We start from the raw sequence: 21,513 nt of genomic DNA, 5'->3' as shown, positions 1-21,513 counted from the left end.
TTCAGAGATGCTCTTCTGCCCACCTTGGTTGTAACGGGTGGTTATTTGAGTCACTGTTGCCCTTCTATCAGCTCGAACAAGTCTGGCCATTCTCCTCTGACCTCCGGCATCAACAAGGCCTTTCCGCCCACAGAACTGCCGCTCACTGGATGTTTTTTCTTTTTCGGACCATTCTCTGTAAACCCTAGAGATGGTTGTGCGTGAAAATCCCAGTAGATTAGCAGTTTCTGAAATACTCAGACCAGCCCTTCTGGCACCAACAATCATGCCACGTTCAAAGTCACTCAAATCACCTTTCTTCCCCATACTGATGCTCGGTTTGAACTGCAGGAGATTCTCTTGACCATGTCTACATGCCTAAATGCACTGAGTTGCCGCCATGTGATTGGCTGCTTAGAAATTAAGTGTTAGCGAGCAGATGGACAGGTGTACCTAATAAAGTGGCCGGTGAGTGTATATGCCAATTTATGGGGAGAAGTAATGCATTAGCCTTGTCACTATTTTTTACAGGGGTATGCCAAAAGCCCTGTCAACATACTGTTATTTATTTCTATTAAAGTTAAATATGATGGCATTGCAAAGGATATACTGTATATAATGGTCAACAAATAACATACACAGTATAGTATATAGTTTGCAAACATATAACCAATTAGAAAATTGCCTGAAGAAATATAAAGTCTTGTCAGGGGTAATTGAATGAATCAATCACCAAAAGCTATTCAACACATCAGGCGTTTATTTAAAATCGGAGATTTGAGCATTGAGTCTGTAGGACTTCATGTTCAATGGTCTCTAAATAGAAAAAAAACTCAGCGTATATTTGATCAACCAGTTCCAGTAACCTAATTTGCCAAGTGCACATTGCCCATTACCATGCACTTTTCTGCTTAATTTAATGTGTAGTAGAAATGTGGCAATTTCAATCTTAGAGAGATATTACTGACAGCTCATCATCCAGGCAGAAAAGCAGTTCAGTAAATCAGTGACTTCATCATCCTGGTTGTCCAGGCATTCAATCTGAAATGATACCAACGAGGCAGCAGGGCATTGTGGGAAGTGCAGAGCGGTCTAAAGTCAGTGGCAGTGACTGAGTGACATTACACATTTCCTTAAATGGACAACTGTCAAACTACCACATCAGAATTAACCTGAAAAATTGCAATCTCAAACTTTAGCCATTTGAAGCCAATCTAAAACACTGTATTCCTCAATTACCTGTTTGAAAATATGGGTTCTCTGAAAGGAATTTAGCTCTACCTGCTGTTCACATTGTAAACTACACGTGTTCTGTCCCTTCTGCTGAATGGATGCATGGCAATCACGTATATCTGAAATAAATTGTCACAAAAGGTTACTGCGTACATACTGTACGGCTCCTTTCAGGACAATGCTATTAATAAAGCATGCATCTTCACAAATTACCTGTGGAATGTAAAGTTTATGTTTGGAGATCCATTGGTGCCAATTGTATATTACCTGTTAGGAATTGAAAATTTGAGTTTCTAAAACAGTTTTTTTAAGTAAGTAAATCACAGTGAATAGACATAAATGAGCCTTTGGGAAACTAATGCATGAAAAAATAAATACCAGGATGAAAAAATGACTTGTGTGCAACATGCTTTGTATTGGTTGGAGTATTGATACACCCCACCTTTAAACTGATGCTACAATAATCAGTCACCCAAAAACCAACATCCTCAAAAGAGCATTTGAAACCTGTTGCTGTTGTCTCCTGTTGGAGACAAAAGGAGTGTAAGCAGAGAGCTCCAGTCCGCAGGACTTTAGCAGTGGTGAGAAGAAAAAAATAGACTTTCTAGTGTTTACGTCTACCTGGTTGTGTAGTATGGTTTGACATTTGTCACCTGTTGACAGGCCAAAAATGTTGCACAAACAGGCGCAAAGTGCCTACTTGTCAGGAAGGCAAACTGTGCTTAGCCTTAAAGTGAGCTTTGACTTTAGGCTGACCGGGTCATTGTGACAGAATGTCAAAGCAAATGAGTGTTTGACCTGTAGCTTGTGGAGTTTAGTCTCTCTTTGTAAAACGTATTGACCCCGCCATTAAAGGAGCTCTAAGTGATGTCACGCATGTTTTAGGCTAGAACATTTGTTGTCATGTACAGCAAACACCTCCTCACTATCTGCGAGCTGCCTGTCCCCAGAACACACAGTAAAAAAAACATGGTCCGTGTAGACAGCCCAGAGTCTACAAACAACAAAAACAAACTGCTCACCCGCACCGCAAAGCTACACCAACAGTGTTCCAGCCAATAGCGGACAAAAAGGATTTGGGGGTGGGGGTGGGGGTTGGGGCGCGGAAGCACCAGAGAGGAGGGGAGGAGATAAGGAGGAGGGAGGGGCACGCTAGTCTTGTTTTGTTGAAAAAAGCTTTGAACGTCAACGACAAAAAACGTCACCCAACATAGCTTAGAGCACCTTTAAGATGAATTAAACAGTATAATTCCGAGCACATCATGGATGGAATTCATTTATTTATGATATCCAATATGCTCAAAATAGGGATTGTAGAATGTATACAATATTCATTAAATCAAACTTAAACCGATCCTAAACAAAATTCAAAAAAACTAAATACATAGCGTTTGTTGTTTGTCTTGGTTTCTTCTACTCTGATTAAATACGTGGACAACCTTCCTATACTGATTGTTTACAGTGGTAACACGTAGCGTGATAAAAGGAATACAAAGGATGTTTTAGGCTATGTTCAAAGACTTGAAGTTGGAGACTTAAAGCTCTTCTGTCTTTGCGGAATATCATGATCATGTCATTATTATCAATCATGACTGTGACACTTGGTGTTTGAATGAATTTAATGCCAGCAAAAAATGGTATTGTGTTAAACATCACAGGAGTTGTTTCCATAAACTAAAGTAAAAAGCTTCATAATACTTATTTACAGTTAGATTGATTACAGCAAAACCTACATAGCAGCTCTATTTACAGGTTTAAACATTGCAATTCTAAAATAACTATATTCTTTACTCTATTTTATTTTTTGTAATCAGCCATATGCACAGTTTAACATGCAGAAAATTGAAAAACTCTTGAAAAACTGGCAAGCCATGACGTTTCAAAGTAAAAGTAATAAACATGTTCTACTGTTCAAAAGCTAAAATATTCTAGTCTTTGGGCAGCAAAAAAAGATTATGTAATAAAACCAATACATTTATCACAGAATATTTGTGTTGAGCTATTTAAAAAGGACGGTTCCGGCGCAGATTGAACCTAGTGGTTAATAACATATGGGTACCTACTCGACCGTGCTCTGGGATATCTATTCATGCTATTCAAGCGTGACTAGTTCCAGCGCAAATCCCTAATTAGTTTATGACGCTAGTCGTCGCGTAAGTGTGTTAAAAAAAAAAAAAAAAAAAAAAAAAAAAAAAATGAAATAACAAGGCTCGAAATAGCACCACACTTCCACTGTAGCATAATGCCCTAAGTGTAAACCGAAGCACTGAGAACTTAGTAATTGTACAGACATTTTATTAAAGAGATTTATAAAGTTCATAAAGACAGTACCGCTCGGTATTCAGGCAGGCGCCATCTTTGGAAAACAGTCACCAAACGCCTTGCTTGAGCCATTTTACTGCTTACTGGTTTACATGTAGCCTTGTTAGTGGGTTAGAAATACTTTTGCGTACCCCGACGACTAGCGTAATAAATTATTTAGGGGTTTGCGCTAAAACTGGTCACATTTTAGTAGCATGATCCCATATCCCAGAGAACGGTCGACACGGTACTCATATGTTATTAACACTCTAGGTTCATTCTGTGCCGGAACCGTCCTTTAACATATCCATGCTGCGGTGATATTTCTAGCATTCAAAAAGAAAAAAGGACACTGATCCAGCAAATTACAATGGCTATATCCTACATTGCTTAATCAATAATTTTGGCAATAATTAAATTAGAAATGCACTCTACTAATTTGTAGGAATATCATCATAATAAAAAAATGCCCTGACTGATGCATAGTTTCAAATGGCCGTCCCTTCAAGGTTGCAAAAGTAAGGCGAAATCTTCCCTGTTTTCAAGAGGAAAAAAGTTCCTTCATACTTCAAACTTAAGGCTTTCTGCGTCTGAAAGAAAGAAAACAAATAATACGAGAGTTTATAATGCTCATTTTAAATCCAAGGCAATTGCTGAAATCTTATATACCATGGTAAACAGGGCATGCAAACAAATATGCTTTTATTGTCTTACTTTTGATACCAAAGGCTTGAACTTGTGCTTGCCACTGGAGGCTAACGGGGAGGAGAAAAAAAGTTGAAAAGGGGGGACCGTGCACGCAAACACGCATCAAATTATCCAATTTATGTTACATTTTGAATTCTATGAATAATAATCTGCAAAAGACCCTAATTATTGATACCTAAGGATGTGTTGAAGAATATTAAAAACAATCATATGGTAATTACACACTAAAATGACTAGATTTTTTACATTCATGTCTTATTTGTTGAATATTTAGTTTAACTAAGAGCTTACCCTGTTTTCTACGTCCTCGATTTGAGCTGCTCCATCTCCAGACCCTGAGCGCCTCTTGCGACTGAAACAAAACACATTAGGGTTGTCCAACTTGAATTCATTTTTTTACAAATTACTCACAATATCGAATAGTGTAATTAGAATGTGGAGTAATCAGACATTAGCCACATGGCAGTGTGCTACCCACTCGGCCCGTTATAAGAGCTAATCTGCACATTTCTGCGTTAATCAACCACCAGAAAACGGGGCGAGTAGCCTACAGAGACAATCTCACATTTAGCCGGGCTCTGGACTATTTGTGTGTGTGTGTGTGCAGAAAGAGAAAGAAAAAACATTTTAGAGTTTTCTTTTTCGTCACCGATATATATACATAGAATGTTGACATCACCACAATTCAATGACGACACTGTTGTCTCTCGCCTTGTCGTTAATGAGTTTAACACTTCAGCAGAAGTGTTTTCTATAAGGTTAGTGGTTTGGCGGTTAACGTAGTAGTATGGATTTGATTTGCAGAGTATGTTGCCGACGGCAATGTTATTAGTATTACAGTTGTGAACAGAATAATAGCATTTAACATGATAATTTATACCATGATGTTTGCACCACCATGCTGCATGTCTTCACAGTGTACTGTGGTACTCAGTGCATGGGGTCGTCGGACAAACTGTCTGTGGCTCCTAGACCCAAAAAGAACACTTTTGCCCTCATCAGTCCACAGAATGTTGCACCATTTCTCCTTTGGCCAGTCAATGTGTCCTTTGGCAAATTTCAACCTATTCAGCACGTCTTTTTTTCCAGCAGTGGGACTCTGCGGGGGGGGGGGCTTCTAGCTGGTAGCTTTGCTTCACACAGCCTTCTTCTGATCCTGACTGTACTCACAGGTAACTTTAAGTCTTCTCTGATTTTTCCTGGAGCCGATCATTGGTTGACCTTTTGCCACTTTGGCTATTCTTTGATCCATTTGAATGGTAGTTGACCGTTTTTCACCACGTCGCTCAGGCTTTGGATGCCATTTGAAATAATTTAAGCTGAGCAGCCTATAATTGTCTGCAATTCTTTATACGTTTTCCCCTCTCCAAATCAACTTTTTAATCAAAGTCCGCTGTTCCTTTAGAGCAATGTCCGGAACAACCCATTTTTCTCAGTATTTCAGTGTGAAGTGTACAATAACTAGCATGCACAACATTTACTTCCTACGCCATAATTGACACCTGTTTCTTCACAGAATCAATCATCTCACTAATTTAACACAACACTTCTATTATCTTGAACATGCCCCTTTCAATTACACAGAATGAGCAGCATGGATGTCATGACTGTTGCATTTGTTGGTTTTCTATGACTCTACAACACTTAACTTAAATTATTTGCCATGTAGAAATATCACTTCTACCAAAAAAATCATGATTTATAAGGTTAGTAATGTTGGATTGCTATTATTTTGAACACAACTGTACACACACTAATATAGAGGTGTCTCTCTTTATTAGATAGATGACCGAGATAATAGTGTAGATTTATCCCTAACTGCTCATTTACAAAGGAACTCACCATTGCACAATGTATGAACTTCTTGACTTGCCTACACCATATATAAGAAATACAGATTAATTGGTTGCAATTTGTCTTTCAGTGTATTCAATTCAACTAATCCTTTTATTTAAAACAATGTTTGGTTCCTTTTTCCTCCACTCATCATTTAAGACATACTGTACAGCTTTTTTTCAGTACCTAATGTTTCTAAGTCCATATCAAAAGAAGCTTTTATGATTAACCCTCATGTGGTCCTCGGGTCAGATCAAGGTTTTTTATAACTACCCAAATAACATGACTGATTCCACACAACGCTCTTTGGCAAGTACAAATCTCTACTTTCATTCATTTTGGGGTGTATTATTCATTTTCATAGCATCTGAAAAAAAAGTTGAAGTGGTTTTGAAATAGTATTGAGTAAAAGTTTACATATTCCAGTCTGTGATTATCTATCAACATACATTCCTTTAATTTTAGTTGAAATAATTCCTAATTTTTGCTTTTCTAACTCAAACATTAGGTATAGTTTCAAATAAATAGGGTTAATTGACCATAAATTCCAAAAATAACTGTAAAACTAAAGTTAATAAGTTAGTGTTACGTAGTGTTAAAAACATCAAAAAAATGACAAACATTGAAAAATGCAACAAAAGTGAGGAAAAAAGGGACAAAAACATAAGAAAAAGTTTTTTTTAAATGATAAAAAGCCTCAACAAAATTGATGAATTTCGTTTTTTGGAGGGGAAGACAACACAGGGGTTACAGCCCTTCCCAGTAAATATTCGCTCCATTTCATCTTTCTCCCTTTCATACTAACTGTAGATGCAGACTTTACCACCCTTCTAATTTGATCTCATTCCTCCCTCTTCTCTCTATACTGAACCACTTAATCTCACTGACATTTTACAGTACTGTTTGGATATATTCTGAATGATCATGTTACGATCTGTTTCTGAATGATCATGTTATGATCTATTACTTGTTCTGTGGTAATTGTAGGCTCTGTGTGTTTTTGTTTTATTTGTGTCTGTTTTGTTTATCTTGTTCGTATATGTGCAATGTGTTTTATTTTGGTATGTTGTTCAGGACTCCCTCAAAAACAAGAGTGCATCTCAAGGGGTTATCCTAATTATATTATAATTATAGCTTTTAACGTCGATTTGATTAAGAAAAGAACTAAAATATACATTTTTGCGGCAGGGTTTTCACCAGGTTTTTTCTTCAGTGTATAGTATAAGTATAAAACTGTTTTTTTTGGCTTGTATTCATATTTTATCCTTCCCCAACTGTAACCACTTCCCTGTGTTAATGTGTAAAGAGGGCAAAACTAGAGCAAGACCAATAAAGCTGTTCTATATACAAGCATTACTGGAGTTTTGAACTTCTAGACATCTTTACCCTCTCCATGCACATGTGACATGTCATCAGATACATTAAAACACACAAAGAAATATCACAACATGTAGTACTTGGGCAAATACGATACCTTGATGCTATTGAGCACTCTTTTAGCGTCTCAATGTCAGTGAACTGCACAGCTTGTCCTCCGCCTCTGGTCTTAAAAACATTGCCCTGAGAAAGTCAGAATGGAAGAAAAAAAAACTCAGAATACAGGAAAAAACACATATTCAAAATCAACAGCTAAAATAAGAGTAGTGTCCCAGTAATATATGAAATAGTGACATCAATGTGACATCATACAGAAGTTGAAATAGCCAAAGTCATGCAAGGCAGAAAATAATCAGTCTCAAATTAAGCAATTATGCAGTTTTACCTTGATCAATTTGGTCGCGATTTCCCCGTCTGAGGCAAGCTCTTGATGTCTAAGCACATACTTGTGGCATTTAGACAGAGCTTTCTCGTTTGGGGTCGACACCTTGATTGCATTGGGAATGATTGGCTGCATGACAGTGTCTAGGTCCAAATTAGAGGCTGGTTTGTGGTCTACCCATTTCTCCCCACCCGCAGAGTGTGAGCGCCTGTGCGTTGGATGAACCGGAGGGGCCGTCTGGTGATCCCAGTGTAAGAAAGACAAACCAGGAAGTTATTCACAGGTGACACCAGTAGGGACCATTTAAAGTTTGTCGGGTGTTAGTAGTGAAGGTTGATGATTATAGAGGGTGCTAGCTTGTGTTGAAAATTAATGTACTACTGGAAGTCAGAGAGGGACTGGGCATGTCCTACTTAAGAGTTTTAAATATTCATCTTTAGAATTTCAGGGAGAATAAGTATTTCCATGGTGTTGTAGTCCTCTGTCTGTAAATTCAAATTACATCCCAAACAAACAATACCCTGGCCTTCCAGCAATACATATTTCCATAAACTAACGAACGCTGCAGTGACAACAGCCCAGTAGAATAAATACAAAATGAACATGCAAAGCAGTGCAAAAGTAGTGTGATAATGGGTCTAGCAATTATAACTACATGCAAACAGAATAGAAATGTATACAGTGAAAACATTAGATTATTATAAGGATTATTCTGTTTGGGTCCCGACATACTGAGCGGGTCAGTTAGGAACTCCACTTTTACTTGGTGCTCCTAATATAAAGTTTTGTATGGCCTGCTGTGGTTGGAAGAGTTAATTTCAACATGGTCGTGGTTAAAGTCAGCCTGATAATCAGAGTGACATTTGTCATTTCAATTCATTAATCATTTATTATTTGAATCGCTGAAAATAATCTGAGATGTTGGCAGCAATTCAGAAGTCGGGGGTCAGGCTAGGTAAAACTATCAAACAATACAAATCAAATCAAAGGCATGAGTTGGACCTCAACTAAGTACTGTACATATTTTGTAAGAAGCCAAGTATCTCAGTATGGAACTGCAGGTTTCAATTTGGTGGTGTGGTCCTCGTGTAGAGTCATATCATTTCTAACTCTAAGTAAAAGGTTGCAGTGCACATGTACAAGAGGATAAACAAAACCAATATGCGGATATGCCACGTCAAATCACTCCATGCAGAGACCAACCAAGTTCCAACATTGCAGTTCACTTCAATTCAAACAACTTTATCCCCAAAGGGCAATTCAGTTATATGGTAGAGTCCAATGATCATTTTGGTTTTGTTAAGGCTCTGACACACCGACCCGACAACCGACCGTCTGCAGAAAAGGCAGTCGGACTGATCAGTCGGCTCCCCGAGGTCAAAAAAGTGTCTCACACACCAAAGAGACACTGACTTGAGTGTAGGTTCTGCTCGTGCGTGAGACGTAATACGTCTGCATAACAGCAGGCGACGCTAATCTGTATTGTCGCCCAAAAATTGAAAACTGGAAATGACGGAACATCTCTCTAGACCTAGTAAACACAGAGCACGCTGTCGTCAGTCATTGTTTTCATCAGAGAGTGTTGACAGTAGTCAAGAAGGATCGCTGTTGATATTACTCGCTGAACAGAAGAAAATACAATGGCAAGTAATAAAATACTGGCATTGTCAGCTCCGTTTTTCTTGAGCACTGATTCGCTAGTCAAGGGCTAGCCCTCCACCAATCATATTGGGCATTGAGTCAAAATGAAGGCCGACGGCTCATCCGCCGGATGATGGCCCGGAACACACCGGACAGACTCGAGTCACCGACCTCGTCAGACTGTCTAAAGGACGATAATCGGGTTTGTGTGTCAGCACCTTTAAGTTTATTTTTCCTTACCCATTTTGGTGTACTTTTTATGAATACCTGAGTAATAAACGTGCATCACTCTTTTAAAATGTGCAATACTGCTGCTGCCTTGACAGCTTTTTCTGGGATAAACAGGTGTTTGTGTGTGTTTATTTTTGTGGCGATAGTCTGTTTTTGTCATTTTAAGTGGTGCTACTGAAATGTGTGACGATACAGTACAATGAAAAAACTATTCTAGAGAGCAGTTTGCAATAAGCAGAAAGAACTACAAACATGATATAACTACTGCTACTAGAGGATGAAGTTGGAAGGATTAAGAAGCAAGACAGATCAGTGTGCCTTATAGTCCGGATAAGAGAAACCCCAGCCTACACTGATGCAGCGCTTCTACTCGATGCATTTCTAAAAACAAGCAGACATCTACTGATAACATTACAGGTGCAGTTCTACACTAAGGCAAGGCGCAGAGAAAAACTAAACACATCCTGAAGGACATCTAGGCTCTAACACACAAACTAACCCTTGTGCCTGCCTCTAGGTCGAGCCCATCGACAAGAGTCGTAGCAGGGGCACCAGTGTCTGTAGCCAATCGCTGGCCTCTCCTGCGACCCACGCTGCTGGTGCCGTGGCATTGGACGGGAGTCCGGCTCCTAGCTTGGCTGCTTGAGTCTACAGGGAACCTGTGCTCCCAGTCAGAGATGCAGGAGGCTACTGAGGGATAAGCTGAGGTGGAGGAGGTGGGGTACGCGTCCTGAACTGCCCTAACATTGGCTGGATTTTGGTGTGAGGGAGTTTGGCTGAAGTCCTGAAAAGTGATGGGATGGGCCAAGCATTGTGGATGTTAGGGGCTCAAGATGAACAGAAATACAAAACATAGTAATAGCGTTGTGTAGAGTAAGCATCGAAATCTCATATAATTCATGATTAACATTTTCACAAATGATGATTAGCAGCATGCACAATTTAACATTAAATAAACTTTCATAAGAGAGTGATGCAGTGCACACTACAGGGAGTGTTACAGAGTAACTAACTTACATGAAGTGGTGATGGCGAGGCAGACCTATTCTGGCCCGTGCAGTGATCTCGCTGCCGTGAGGGCCTCTCAGGTTTCTCTGGGCGCTCGGTGGGAAAGCCATCGTTGCCACAGCTACTGCTCTCTGTAACAATGGCCTTGAGCTGTTTCAACTTTTCATCCTTCACCCACAACTTGTTCTGCATCTCCAGCTGCTTGGCATTCACTCGCCTCTCCTAATTCGAAAACGCCAGTGGAAAACAATCAAAGAACGGTGTCATCATCTACTCCAGTCTCATCATCTAATTCAATACGAAAATTACTGAAATGTAGAAATGCAGACTACACAATGCACAAGCAAAAACCTCTCGGTTTTTCCATGCACAAGGAAGAGTAATCTTACAATGTTTTGGTGACTTTTCTTTTACATGTTTAGCAGGGACTGTGTGTCACACAAGGCTACGAACAAATGAAGAAGTCAGCATGGCACAAACAGCTCCATTGATGCAAATTATTGACAAGTATGTGCTAGCCCTCAATATACAAACCCCAAAAATAGTAGGGTTATTGTAGATACATCCACTTACACACTCCTTCTCCCACTTGTGTTTGGTGTCTGTGACCATGCCCTGCATTTGCTGCTCCATGCGCCTCCTCTCTGACAGCTCTCTCTGTAGCCGTTGCTCCCTGGTCTCCAGCTCCTGCTGAAGTGAGCGTTTGTCATGCTCATACATGTCCGTTGTCTTCTGCAGGATATCGACCTGAAGAGAAGGACCAGTTGTGCGAGAAAAAAAAGTCAAAACAGTAACTTCAAGCTTTAAAGTAACAAGTGAATTCCCACATCATTACTAGTTTAGGCGTGTATAGAATTTTTTTTACCAAATGTAGAAAAGAGTAGAATAAAATAGATCTCTAAGTGAAGGAGACACCTTGTATTCCAGGGTTTTGGATTTTTTCTCTAATCGCTCTAGCTCTGTCCTCTGGTTGATGAGGACTTTTTCTTTCTCGCTCAGTTTGCTTCGCTGATCGTGGAGGAGCGTCTCCTTTGCGTTGAGCTGACTGTCAAACTGCTCAATCATGCCCTTCAGTGTAATGGCTGTAGGAGAGAACACATCATTGTTAGAAGGTAAACATTTGGCCCGAGCTGGTTTTTAAACTTTACTTCAAAAAGATAGAAAATTGATCCTCCAAATTAATACACTACGTGACCAGGCCATACCGCCTACACCAATTCAGTGAGTAACAAGGAGTAGGCTTTCCAGTAGCACACTAAATAAGCCAGAGTTTGAATAAACAAGTGCCCATTTACAAAGTGCCTGAATGGGACAGTTTTATTAGCGTGTTGTATTGCTGCTTGCAGGAGAACCACTGATCCAAACCACTGCAAACTCCACACTCTCCTTTGTCGGGTTCTGAGCAATACACCTGCCGCGACATAGTTGCGTCACATACCCAAGTCGCGGCTACTCAGTCAGAAACATCGGCTAAATACTTTCTGGTTCATAGGAAAAAACACTTGGAGCAGACTTTACCATTAGGCAAGGTTGGTAACTGCCGGGGGGGGGGGCCTGAGGTAAATAGCCCATAAACAGCTATAGATTAGATTCCAAGTATTAGATATGGAAAATTTTGAATGTTACCGTTCAAATTCATTGTACCCCAAAATAATTTACAGAATGCCCCCCAAACTAAAAAAAAACATTTTCACTAGGCCTACTCCTTTTAACCCCGGAATATAAAAATTTTCCCAGTTAGAGAAAGGGTTAAGAAGGAAAATGCTGTTTGCATAGGACCCTTGTTGAATGGTGCTCAACTCCAACTGAATTTATGTTGGGCTTTTATTGTGAAGGGTAGAACTGGAAGAAATGATGCTAGTGTGCACTATGGGAGTTAATAAAAGATGTGTTGGCCTTCTTGGTTCATCATGGTTCAGATTACGGAGCCCCTTTTTAGTTTTATTACCCCCCCATTTTCTACAGGATACGTAACGGCTGCGGATCTGCTCCGGAACGCCGTCGGAGTCATTAGGTTTCCATTAAAGTCAACGTGTTCATTTCCACGCACAGCGAAACGGCTGCGCCCCGACTCCGTCCAGGTTCGGCGATCCGCAGCCCTCCGAAGAAGATACAAAGAGCTTCTATTTTTGCCGGATGCTGGAGAGCTCCGCAGCAATTCAGCACACGGCAGACAGGAAGTCGAGCACAGAAACATAAAAATAAATTAAACATTCGCTTAATTAACAAAATAAAATAGATCCTTCTCAAGGCGGATCATAATTCCCTGCACTACACCTTGAAAACACAGCACAGAGTTGTTTCCTCTCTACTCCTCTGGATGGAAACAAACTGTTGTTGTTTTTGAGGTTCTATTCAACATAAATTTGCGAGCTCTCATGGGTCCTCGAGACTTCAGCTGTCAGTCACGGCCGCAGCCGTTCGGCTACAAATCAGGACCTGGTGGGTGTTGACGGACGGCGGAGCACGGAGACAACGCGCAGCGGAGCCAATCCACAGCCGTTACTCATCCTGTGGAGATTGGGGGTTACCTTCGGCTACAGCAGTGTGCACACAATAGCTCCGACGGCTAACTTAGCTTGTTACTTTAGTAAACGTCTTTGTCAGCCCTAACGTCCCACGAACAATAGTACACAGTGGCATCCATCTTTACTGTCGTACGCCAGCGTGCTTTGTGTGGCGTTTTGTTATTTTGCCCGTGCATGACGGATAACCGGAGTGCTGCCGGAGCGACAAAGACTCCTGCCTTTTATAGATAGAAAATTACAAATAAAATACTGATGCATCATGATTAACTGAATAAATTAATTCATTCATTGCTGCCGGACATCATAAAGTAGGTCCTCTAGGAACAAGAGAATTATTTGTGGCGTAGAAAATGGGCCTGTACCAGTTTTGTTGAACTGCTCGGTCAACATCAGACGGACACGATGCCTCGTTTCCAGGACCTCGATCAGGCGGGGCAACGTCTGATCATCAGCTGGGTCCACCAGCTCACACCGAGGCATGGCTGGAAGGCTTTCCATCAGCTGATTCAGCAGAGCTTGGTCATCGACTGTGTGAGTGAGAACAAGTCATGGAAAGGTTTGTGTGTAATAAGTGAAAGTAAAACAGGAACGATTCTGAAATGCATCTCCGACGTGTAAGAATACAGCATGACATATGCACAATGAGCTAGTACTGGATATTTACAGGCATTACTGGGACCTCCTTGCTCTTCTAGGCGACGAGACAGCTCATCCCTAAAGACACGGTTTCTGTGCCTGCGTCCTGCAGCAAGGGCACAAATAGTCCGGTCAACCGGCCGCGCCACCTCCACCTCCTGGGTCATCTCTGCAAAGCGCATGACCAGCTGCAACACATTCGATGTTAAACCATTAGAGATACACTCCCTAACTTCCCTAAAGCACCCAGCAGCACTACAAATCAAATGCTGATGTTTTGAAAAACAACCATGAAATATGTATCTATGATGAAATGTGTATAATGTGGGACATGGTGTTATATATTTAACCCTCCTGTCAAATTTTTCATTGTGGTTTGATTGCAAACCAACCTCAAGATAAAAAGATTTTCTTCTGGGAAAGCAAGTCATATTAGATAAGATTTTACATTCAAGCCATTTTGCATCACAAATGCAATGTCTTACCATAGTTTCATCATAATCATCAGCCTTCGGGTTGACACACACTATCATCCGGACTTTTCCTTCTCCATCAAAGTAGTTTTTAAACAGATGCGTAACTTTAGAGTCCCTGTATGGCACCATCTGGAATCAAATAAAGGCTCTGTGAAGCTGCACCTACTAAAAGAAATGACCAATGATAAGAAGATAATTGTCATATACATGATAAAATACCAACCTTATTAGTTCCACACATCTGGTTTTCCCGTAGGACTTCCATGCATGTGCGCAGTGTCATCAAGGACTGGTTAATGTTACCTGTTAATGAGACATTACTAGACACGTTTGGTGCCTGAACAAACATAACTTAATACATTGAAATTCTGCTGGATGCAGAGAAAAAAACCTATGCAATGATGTTTAGCAGAAGCTTCAGTTTAGAAGAATGAACTGACCTGCTTCACGGAGACGGCTTCCCTCTGCTCTGGTTCGGCTGGTGCGTTCACTGCCCGCCAGATCAACCAGACACAGCTGGCTCACATTCACCTGGTTTTTGTCCTGCAATTTAATAACACGTTGTTAGCGTCACCAAACGTCGGCAGGAATCCTTTGTGATGTGTACGTATTTGTCACAGCCTGATTAGCTTCCACTGAATATCAGAAAGAATTCACTGGCAGTCTTTGAATAAACATACAAAAAATGAAAATTGTTTTCCAATATATAGGTCTGGGGCTGCATGTCACCTGTAGAATGTGGTCCCCATCAGCATCAAGCGGTGCCTGGGCCAGCTTTACTGTGAACACACTGTGCGAGCGACTAGATTCACGGTTAAGTTGTGTGTTGGCTATCCTCCTCTTCTTTTGCCCTGGAGACACACAGCAAGGCATCATTAAGAACTGTAACAATATAAGTCACATCTATTCCTTATAAAGTCAACAGAATATTCCTTTGTCCATTTTTTATTGACGATATGAACGGTGAAATCTTAATAATGGCCACTTGAAGCTATAGCTCAAAACTGAAATCCCTGCACAAACGTAACAATGAAAAGTCATGGCTGCCTCTTTATACGCATTGCAGATACAGACGTTTAGTTTAACTCTTTAACAATCATCCCGTTAAAGTACTTTAATGGTTTCCATCACAGGAAGAGACAAAAAGTTATGAATAAAAACAAGTTAAAAACCTAACAGTGTCCAACTTTGCAATTCAAATTGGTCGGCATGTAAGGGGAATCCACATAACACAAAACATAATACAACGCAAGTTATTATAATTACTCACCCTTCCAAAAAATCCCAAACGCCTCCTCTGTAGATTTGACCTCAACTTCTGTGCAGCCAGCCACGTACATGTTATGATTCTGATCTTCCCGGAGAATCTTGGATTGTGGCGCTCTGAAACAAGATAATGAAAAGAATCCCCATAACGTAACACACATTATGTGTCGCTTAAGTAAGACAAGCAGCAAAAGTTAAGAAGACAAATGCTTGATGTTAGTGTCAACTTTATATAAAAATTTAAAAAACACAATCTATGAAGACACATACAGGGGTAAAGACTAGGGGTGTAACGATCAGAGCTGGGCAACATATTGATATATCGGTATCGTGACTAGATATCGTCTTAGATTTTGGTAGATCATAATATGGCATAACTGGTGTCTTTTCTTGGTCTTAAAGGCTGCATTACAGTAAAGTGATGTCATTTCCTGAAAATACCAGAGTGTTTTATTATTTGCCTTTTCCCACTTAATCATTATATCCACATTACTGATGATTATTTATCAAGAATGTCATTGTGTAAATATTTTGTGACAGCACCAATAGTCAACACCATATTCTTGCGGTATCGATAGAGGTATCTGATCAAAAATATCACGATATATGATTTTCTCCATATTGCCCAGCTGAAGTTTGGAGCCACTTTGGTTCCCTTGTAAGTTATGAGGGTGACAGCAAGAGAGTGGTGGATAAAAAAAACTACGGTATGTCACATCTGCTACACGAGAATAGGCTACTCAAGTAAGAATTCTACAAACATGTCAACTCATTTACACCAACGTGTCAATAACTGGAACTAGAAACAAGAAGCAACACACGCTACAAACTATCCCTGCAGCCTATAAGCAGCAACTTCCTGATTCACACTGGGCAATAGGCATCAATGTGGCGATTGATACATTTAAAGCCGTGGATATGAGACAAGACCCTACTCTGTACTGGAAAACGCAGGTTTTAGGAACATGGTTAAAGTAATTTAGGACTGTTACACTATTTCTTCACGAGCCCATTTCCATACCGTAAATCTTGCTTTGTACAAAAAAAGCCCAAATATAGAACCAATTGTCTGAAGCACGGCTGGACGTCAAAGGCTACACAAAGACACCTGACTGTAACGTTTCTATTATTAAGGTTTTTGTTTAATATGCTGCTAAGAAGACACCCCAGAAGATAGGTCAAGTATAGCTCTGTCATTGTTCAAAATATAACAGATCATACTTTAAGATGTTAGTTTTAATAAAAAATGTTTTAATTATTTTACCGAACCGGGAATTTTCTGTATCGTTACATCCCTAGTATGACACATGCAAACGGTTTGCTTGAGCCATTCAGGGACGTTGTGTTTCTCTACACTAACAACAGCAACAGCAGGGAGCCAATCCTTGAAGACAACAACCACCAAAATGACACAAAGCAAGAAAGTTACACCAAAGCTTTCTACAGGACTTTGGATTAATAGGAAGGAAATGCACTGATGACCTACGCGATTGCAACTATAGCCAAGTTACGACTACGTATATACAAAGTAATGTTTAATGTACTCTCACTGGCAACGTACACAAACTCATTGTTCCGTACAGGCGGGCCTCCACCGAGCCACCCAACAAAAACAGGATTTTGTGCATTTTGTCAACATAAAACTACAAAGCAAAAAACGTATGTCTCTCAATTAGAGCCCGACCGACATTAAGCATTTCCCAAACAACTTGTCATTTATAATGGCCTGGATCTGTTTGTTACGCGTTTATGGATTTTTTTTTTTAAATATATAAGGGAATATCAGATTTTTAATTAACCAAATATTTGTATCGGTGTAAGCCTTAAAAATCCTTTATTGGTCGGGCTCTAGTCTCAATGAATTTATTCAGTACACACATGAACACAGTCAATGTGGTTAAACAACTACTAAAAACACATTTGTAGATCACATTAGCAGCGAGCTACTGTGTGGGTTCAGTTGGTATATTTCTAGAGCCATATCATGCATGAAAAGCACCACAAATAACATGAATACAAATAAGTGTACCCTTCAACATGACATTAGGTCCATGCACAAAAAGCATGGACTGATTTGAAATCCTGTCCCCTACTTTGGTCTGATGGGGTCAAAAGGAGCATCTTCGAGGAGATCATAGATGTAGTTGTTGTAGACCTCGATGTAGGACACAAAAACGCTGTAACAACCGTCTTCATCCACATTCTCAGATTTACACGCCTCCTCTGAGCTGATCATATCGGCGCACTCTGGGTCAGCCTTTTGTCTAAAAACACAAACCGCAAGAGAAGCAAGGTGATTACCATGCAACGACATGTACTTTGAACTCAGTTCTCTCCAACATTATTAGTCCTCGTTAACTCCATAAATCTTAGAGAAAGTAAATAGAGCTACCTGGAGGATGGCGTTCTGGGTACGGACTGCTGACTGTCTCGCTTCTGTCTCTCCAGGAGAGCATCAACTTGACCCTGGATCTCCATCCCATTTTTGTCATCGGGTTTGAACACCTGAAAAACCAATAAATAAGTATCTAAGATACAAAAAGGCAAGTAAATATCCCACCACTCATTCAAACGACACAACCCAGTAATGAATTTGAGTCTTACAAATCTTTTGGCCTGAACGGGGCCGATGCTGTTGAAGAGCATATCTAGACAGCGAGGGAGGAGTCCACCTTCCCCAGGAGAGCCGGTCATGGTGAAGGTTTTACCGCTTCCAGTAACGCCATATGTAAACAGCAGACCTATGAAGATGGAATATACAAAATAAATCACCACTTTTCACACAGAGGATAAGGGCAGATGTTTAGGATATATTATGTTGATCAGAAAAATAACATATGTTGGGGCGGCCTCTAGCTCACCCAGTAAGAGCGTTCGCCCCACGTTGGCTGAATCCTACAGCGAATCCGACCCTTTGCTGTGTGTAATCCCCCATCTCTCTCCCCTTTCCTGTCTATCCACTGTCGCTTTAATAAAAGAGAAAAGCCCCCCAAAAATAATCTAACGTTTATTTTTTAAATGTATGTGCGCGATTACATGTTTTGTCTGAGCACAATCCAAATCCCAATCCGACTTCAATAATTTAGCATTTATAAAATTTGCTTCTTTTTAAAACTAATTTTCTGTTGAACTAATCCTTTTTAGCACCAGAGAGGACAAACAGTCAATTAATGTGTTTCTTCACGTTTCATGCTTCAAATTACCTTTAAGTCACTTACCATTTTTACAATGAATAAGGTCTTCGATCAAAGGCTTGGCGACATCCTCAAACAGCTCCATTTGAGTGGTATTAATACCAAATACTCTTTTAAAGGAGTACTGTGTCTAAAAGATAAACAAATAATGACATATAGTACATGTGAATAGCATTTAACAGAAAATTAGGTAACAAGAGCAATTATTATTACCATCATGAATTAAAGTTAGTGTCAAAAGGAAGTCTCAGGTCTCTACTGAATACAATTACAACTAGGGATGTAACAAATACAGGTGTAACAGTAAACCACGATACATATGTTGATATCAATTACTGTTTTTTTTTAAAAATATCATTATAATCCCGGTGTGGAACATGTGTGTTTAATCCTTCCCAGCTTTATCCGAGTCCCCTGAAGAACCCGTGCAGGCCCACTGGTTAGCCTACAACGTGCGTTTGTTGAAGTTTGAATCATGGCAGAAGGAGGAGATGACGGCGCTCAGGACATGTATCAGCCCTCTAAGAGGACTAAGTCTGAAGCTTGATTTAATATAGTTATCCTGTCTGCAGAATGTGCAGGTAAAAGGTTGCTAAAGGCATTGAACACTTCTTGAAATACCGCGATAATACCAAAAACCGTGATCATTTTGGTCACTATAACAGTGAGGTTACATTTTCATACCGTTACATCCCTAATTATGACCAAACCACTTGTATGGATTTGTTGAGTATTGTATCATTGTACAGTATCTTCGGAGTAACAGTAAAAACATCCAACCAAATCACAGACTTAATAAAACCACTGGGGTTGTTTGACAAGACACACTAAGTACTGAGAGCATTCAAAAATTTTGATTTGAAAGAATGTGATTAGCTAATTGTGAAGACTGTGATTCATTGAATGTAAATATTGAGTTGAATGTTTGGTGTAACATTTGGTTTAACATTTTTTATTCCTATTTACTGTTTTTTTCACAATATTAACGCTGGACTTATGTTACAAATCACAGATTGTTTTACGGAAACGTCCTATTTTCTGTGTTTTTTTCATTTACTTTTCTTCTTGATCGTAGAAGGTGCAATAGGTAGCAAAAATAATAATGATAATCGAATCGTTATCGCAACATCTGGCAGGAAATCACAGTTAGATCCCCACCCCCACAAATCGTTCAGCCCTAGGTAAGGTCAACTTAAATACTGTATATGACTGGTGGCGTCAGATATTTTTTTTCTGTTAACCTGCTTGTTTAGACAATAGCACTTGAGTGATATACTAGGGGGGGGGGGGACAAAAACAGGTGTAGATTGTCAATTTGCTTTACATGCTCGGATGACTTGCCAAGCGGCAACACACGTACCTCTTTGTATTCTCCATTGCGGTTGGCTTTGAGGCCGTCAGGAGCATGTAGCTGAATAGTGGAGCTGCTGATCATCTCCACACAACATTCCTCATCTTCTGCTCCAAGTGGACGTATACGGCAATATACCTACAAAGATGAACGAACAGATGAGGTCTACTTTGATGAAGCCATCACAACTGGAAGAAATACATTCAGATAAACTTAAATTGAACAAAATATTTTGATGACTCCATGAGCCTATGATGCCAGTCATCAATTCTATGTTTCCGTGATTAAGTCCCCACATGTCTACTTCAACAGAAACAACAAAGTAAGCAGTGGTCACTTACTCCAACAGGATCTTTCTCTATGTTGGATGCCTTTTTTGGGCCCGGCCTCCGAGGAGTCCGCCCTTTGCTGTAATCGATAAAGAAATACAGAATCAATGTCAAACACATGCTACATTAATAAAACGCATGACTCACCCATACCCACCACAATCACCCAGATAATTCCCCTCAGTAACTTACACTATGTTGACCACCAAACTCAGAAAATGTTTCTTTGTGTTTTCGTGCATCGTCATGTAGAGACACAGGTATACAGGGGTGTGAGAGTAAAGGTGTCCCCATACTTTTGGCCATATGGTGTAATATTATTTGGTATACTCTGTCGCTTAACCTTAAGTTCTTATCTGAAGGCTAACTAACGTTAGCTAGCTAAATTAGCTCAGGTGTCACTTGCTAACGACAGTTCATAGGTGATGGGTCAACACAAACATGAACTTCACATTATAACCTTTGCCCCTTTAACGTGAAGCTAATCAAAGTTGGATTACGTTTTTATAGAAATAGAAGACACGTTGGTGACGGATTAGATGTAATGTCAGTTGAAAAGTAAATGCTGAGCTCACACACTTATCAGTTGCCAACAGTCAAGCAGCGCTAGCTAACCAGACAGCAGCGAGCCATGCTAGCTAGCTATGCTAACAACACAAAGCAAACACTTGTATTAGCAGCGACGTTAGAACTGCAAGCAGGTTACGTTAGTTACTTGGATCGTTTGCCAACACAATGCATAGTTGTAGATTGTTAGTCGTTTATGGAGCATACAATAAAAGATGGTAATACTCACGTTGGTCTCTGCATGGTTTATGTTGTTAATGTCTTCTCCACTGAATACCACAGAGCGCCTAGTCTTCTCGATTTGAAAAATTCCCTCTGTGAAACGTTTTTCTACGTGGCAATTATTTCAACCAATCACAGTGCAGATACTGCGTCAACAGCGGAAGTCCCACCCCCAGCACCTGGCCTTAACCATAGACTTACACGTTGTGTTGGGCCTTTGTAAATTGTAGCCCAAGACATTCAATATA

The 21,513-nt window shown here is 40.1% G+C and overlaps 1 protein-coding gene across 8 annotated transcripts; it reads right to left on the bottom strand.

The window, feature by feature from the left end:
* Positions 1-3,878: 3,878 nt before the first annotated feature.
* Positions 3,879-21,368, bottom strand: LOC117950059 (kinesin-like protein KIF23). 8 transcript variants are annotated; one of them, XM_034880736.1, is made up of 23 exons: positions 21,273-21,368; positions 20,489-20,555; positions 20,157-20,285; positions 18,821-18,926; positions 18,207-18,343; positions 17,995-18,107; positions 17,696-17,866; positions 15,607-15,719; positions 15,066-15,187; positions 14,777-14,879; positions 14,560-14,639; positions 14,346-14,465; positions 13,889-14,048; positions 13,587-13,751; positions 11,612-11,778; positions 11,270-11,443; positions 10,706-10,918; positions 10,188-10,472; positions 7,820-8,053; positions 7,532-7,617; positions 4,513-4,573; positions 4,228-4,268; positions 3,879-4,103 (listed from the first exon to the last, which is right to left on the bottom strand). In XM_034880736.1, the coding sequence occupies exons 1-23, from the start codon at positions 21,284-21,286 to the stop codon at positions 4,088-4,090; spliced, it is 2,877 nt and encodes a 958-aa protein (XP_034736627.1). In that variant the 5' UTR covers positions 21,287-21,368; the 3' UTR covers positions 3,879-4,087. The 8 variants fall into 8 exon arrangements, with proteins under 8 accessions (XP_034736627.1, XP_034736635.1, XP_034736643.1 ...); XM_034880744.1 differs by having other exon boundaries at positions 4,513-4,575; positions 7,537-7,617; XM_034880752.1 differs by having other exon boundaries at positions 13,904-14,048.
* Positions 21,369-21,513: the final 145 nt, after the last annotated feature.

The sequence above is a fragment of the Etheostoma cragini genome, chromosome 1 (assembly GCF_013103735.1).
Source record: "Etheostoma cragini isolate CJK2018 chromosome 1, CSU_Ecrag_1.0, whole genome shotgun sequence".
NCBI lineage: Eukaryota > Metazoa > Chordata > Actinopteri > Perciformes > Percidae > Etheostoma > Etheostoma cragini.
The sequence above is the reverse complement of the archived record's forward strand: the minus strand, read 5'-3'. Positions and strand labels throughout refer to the sequence as shown.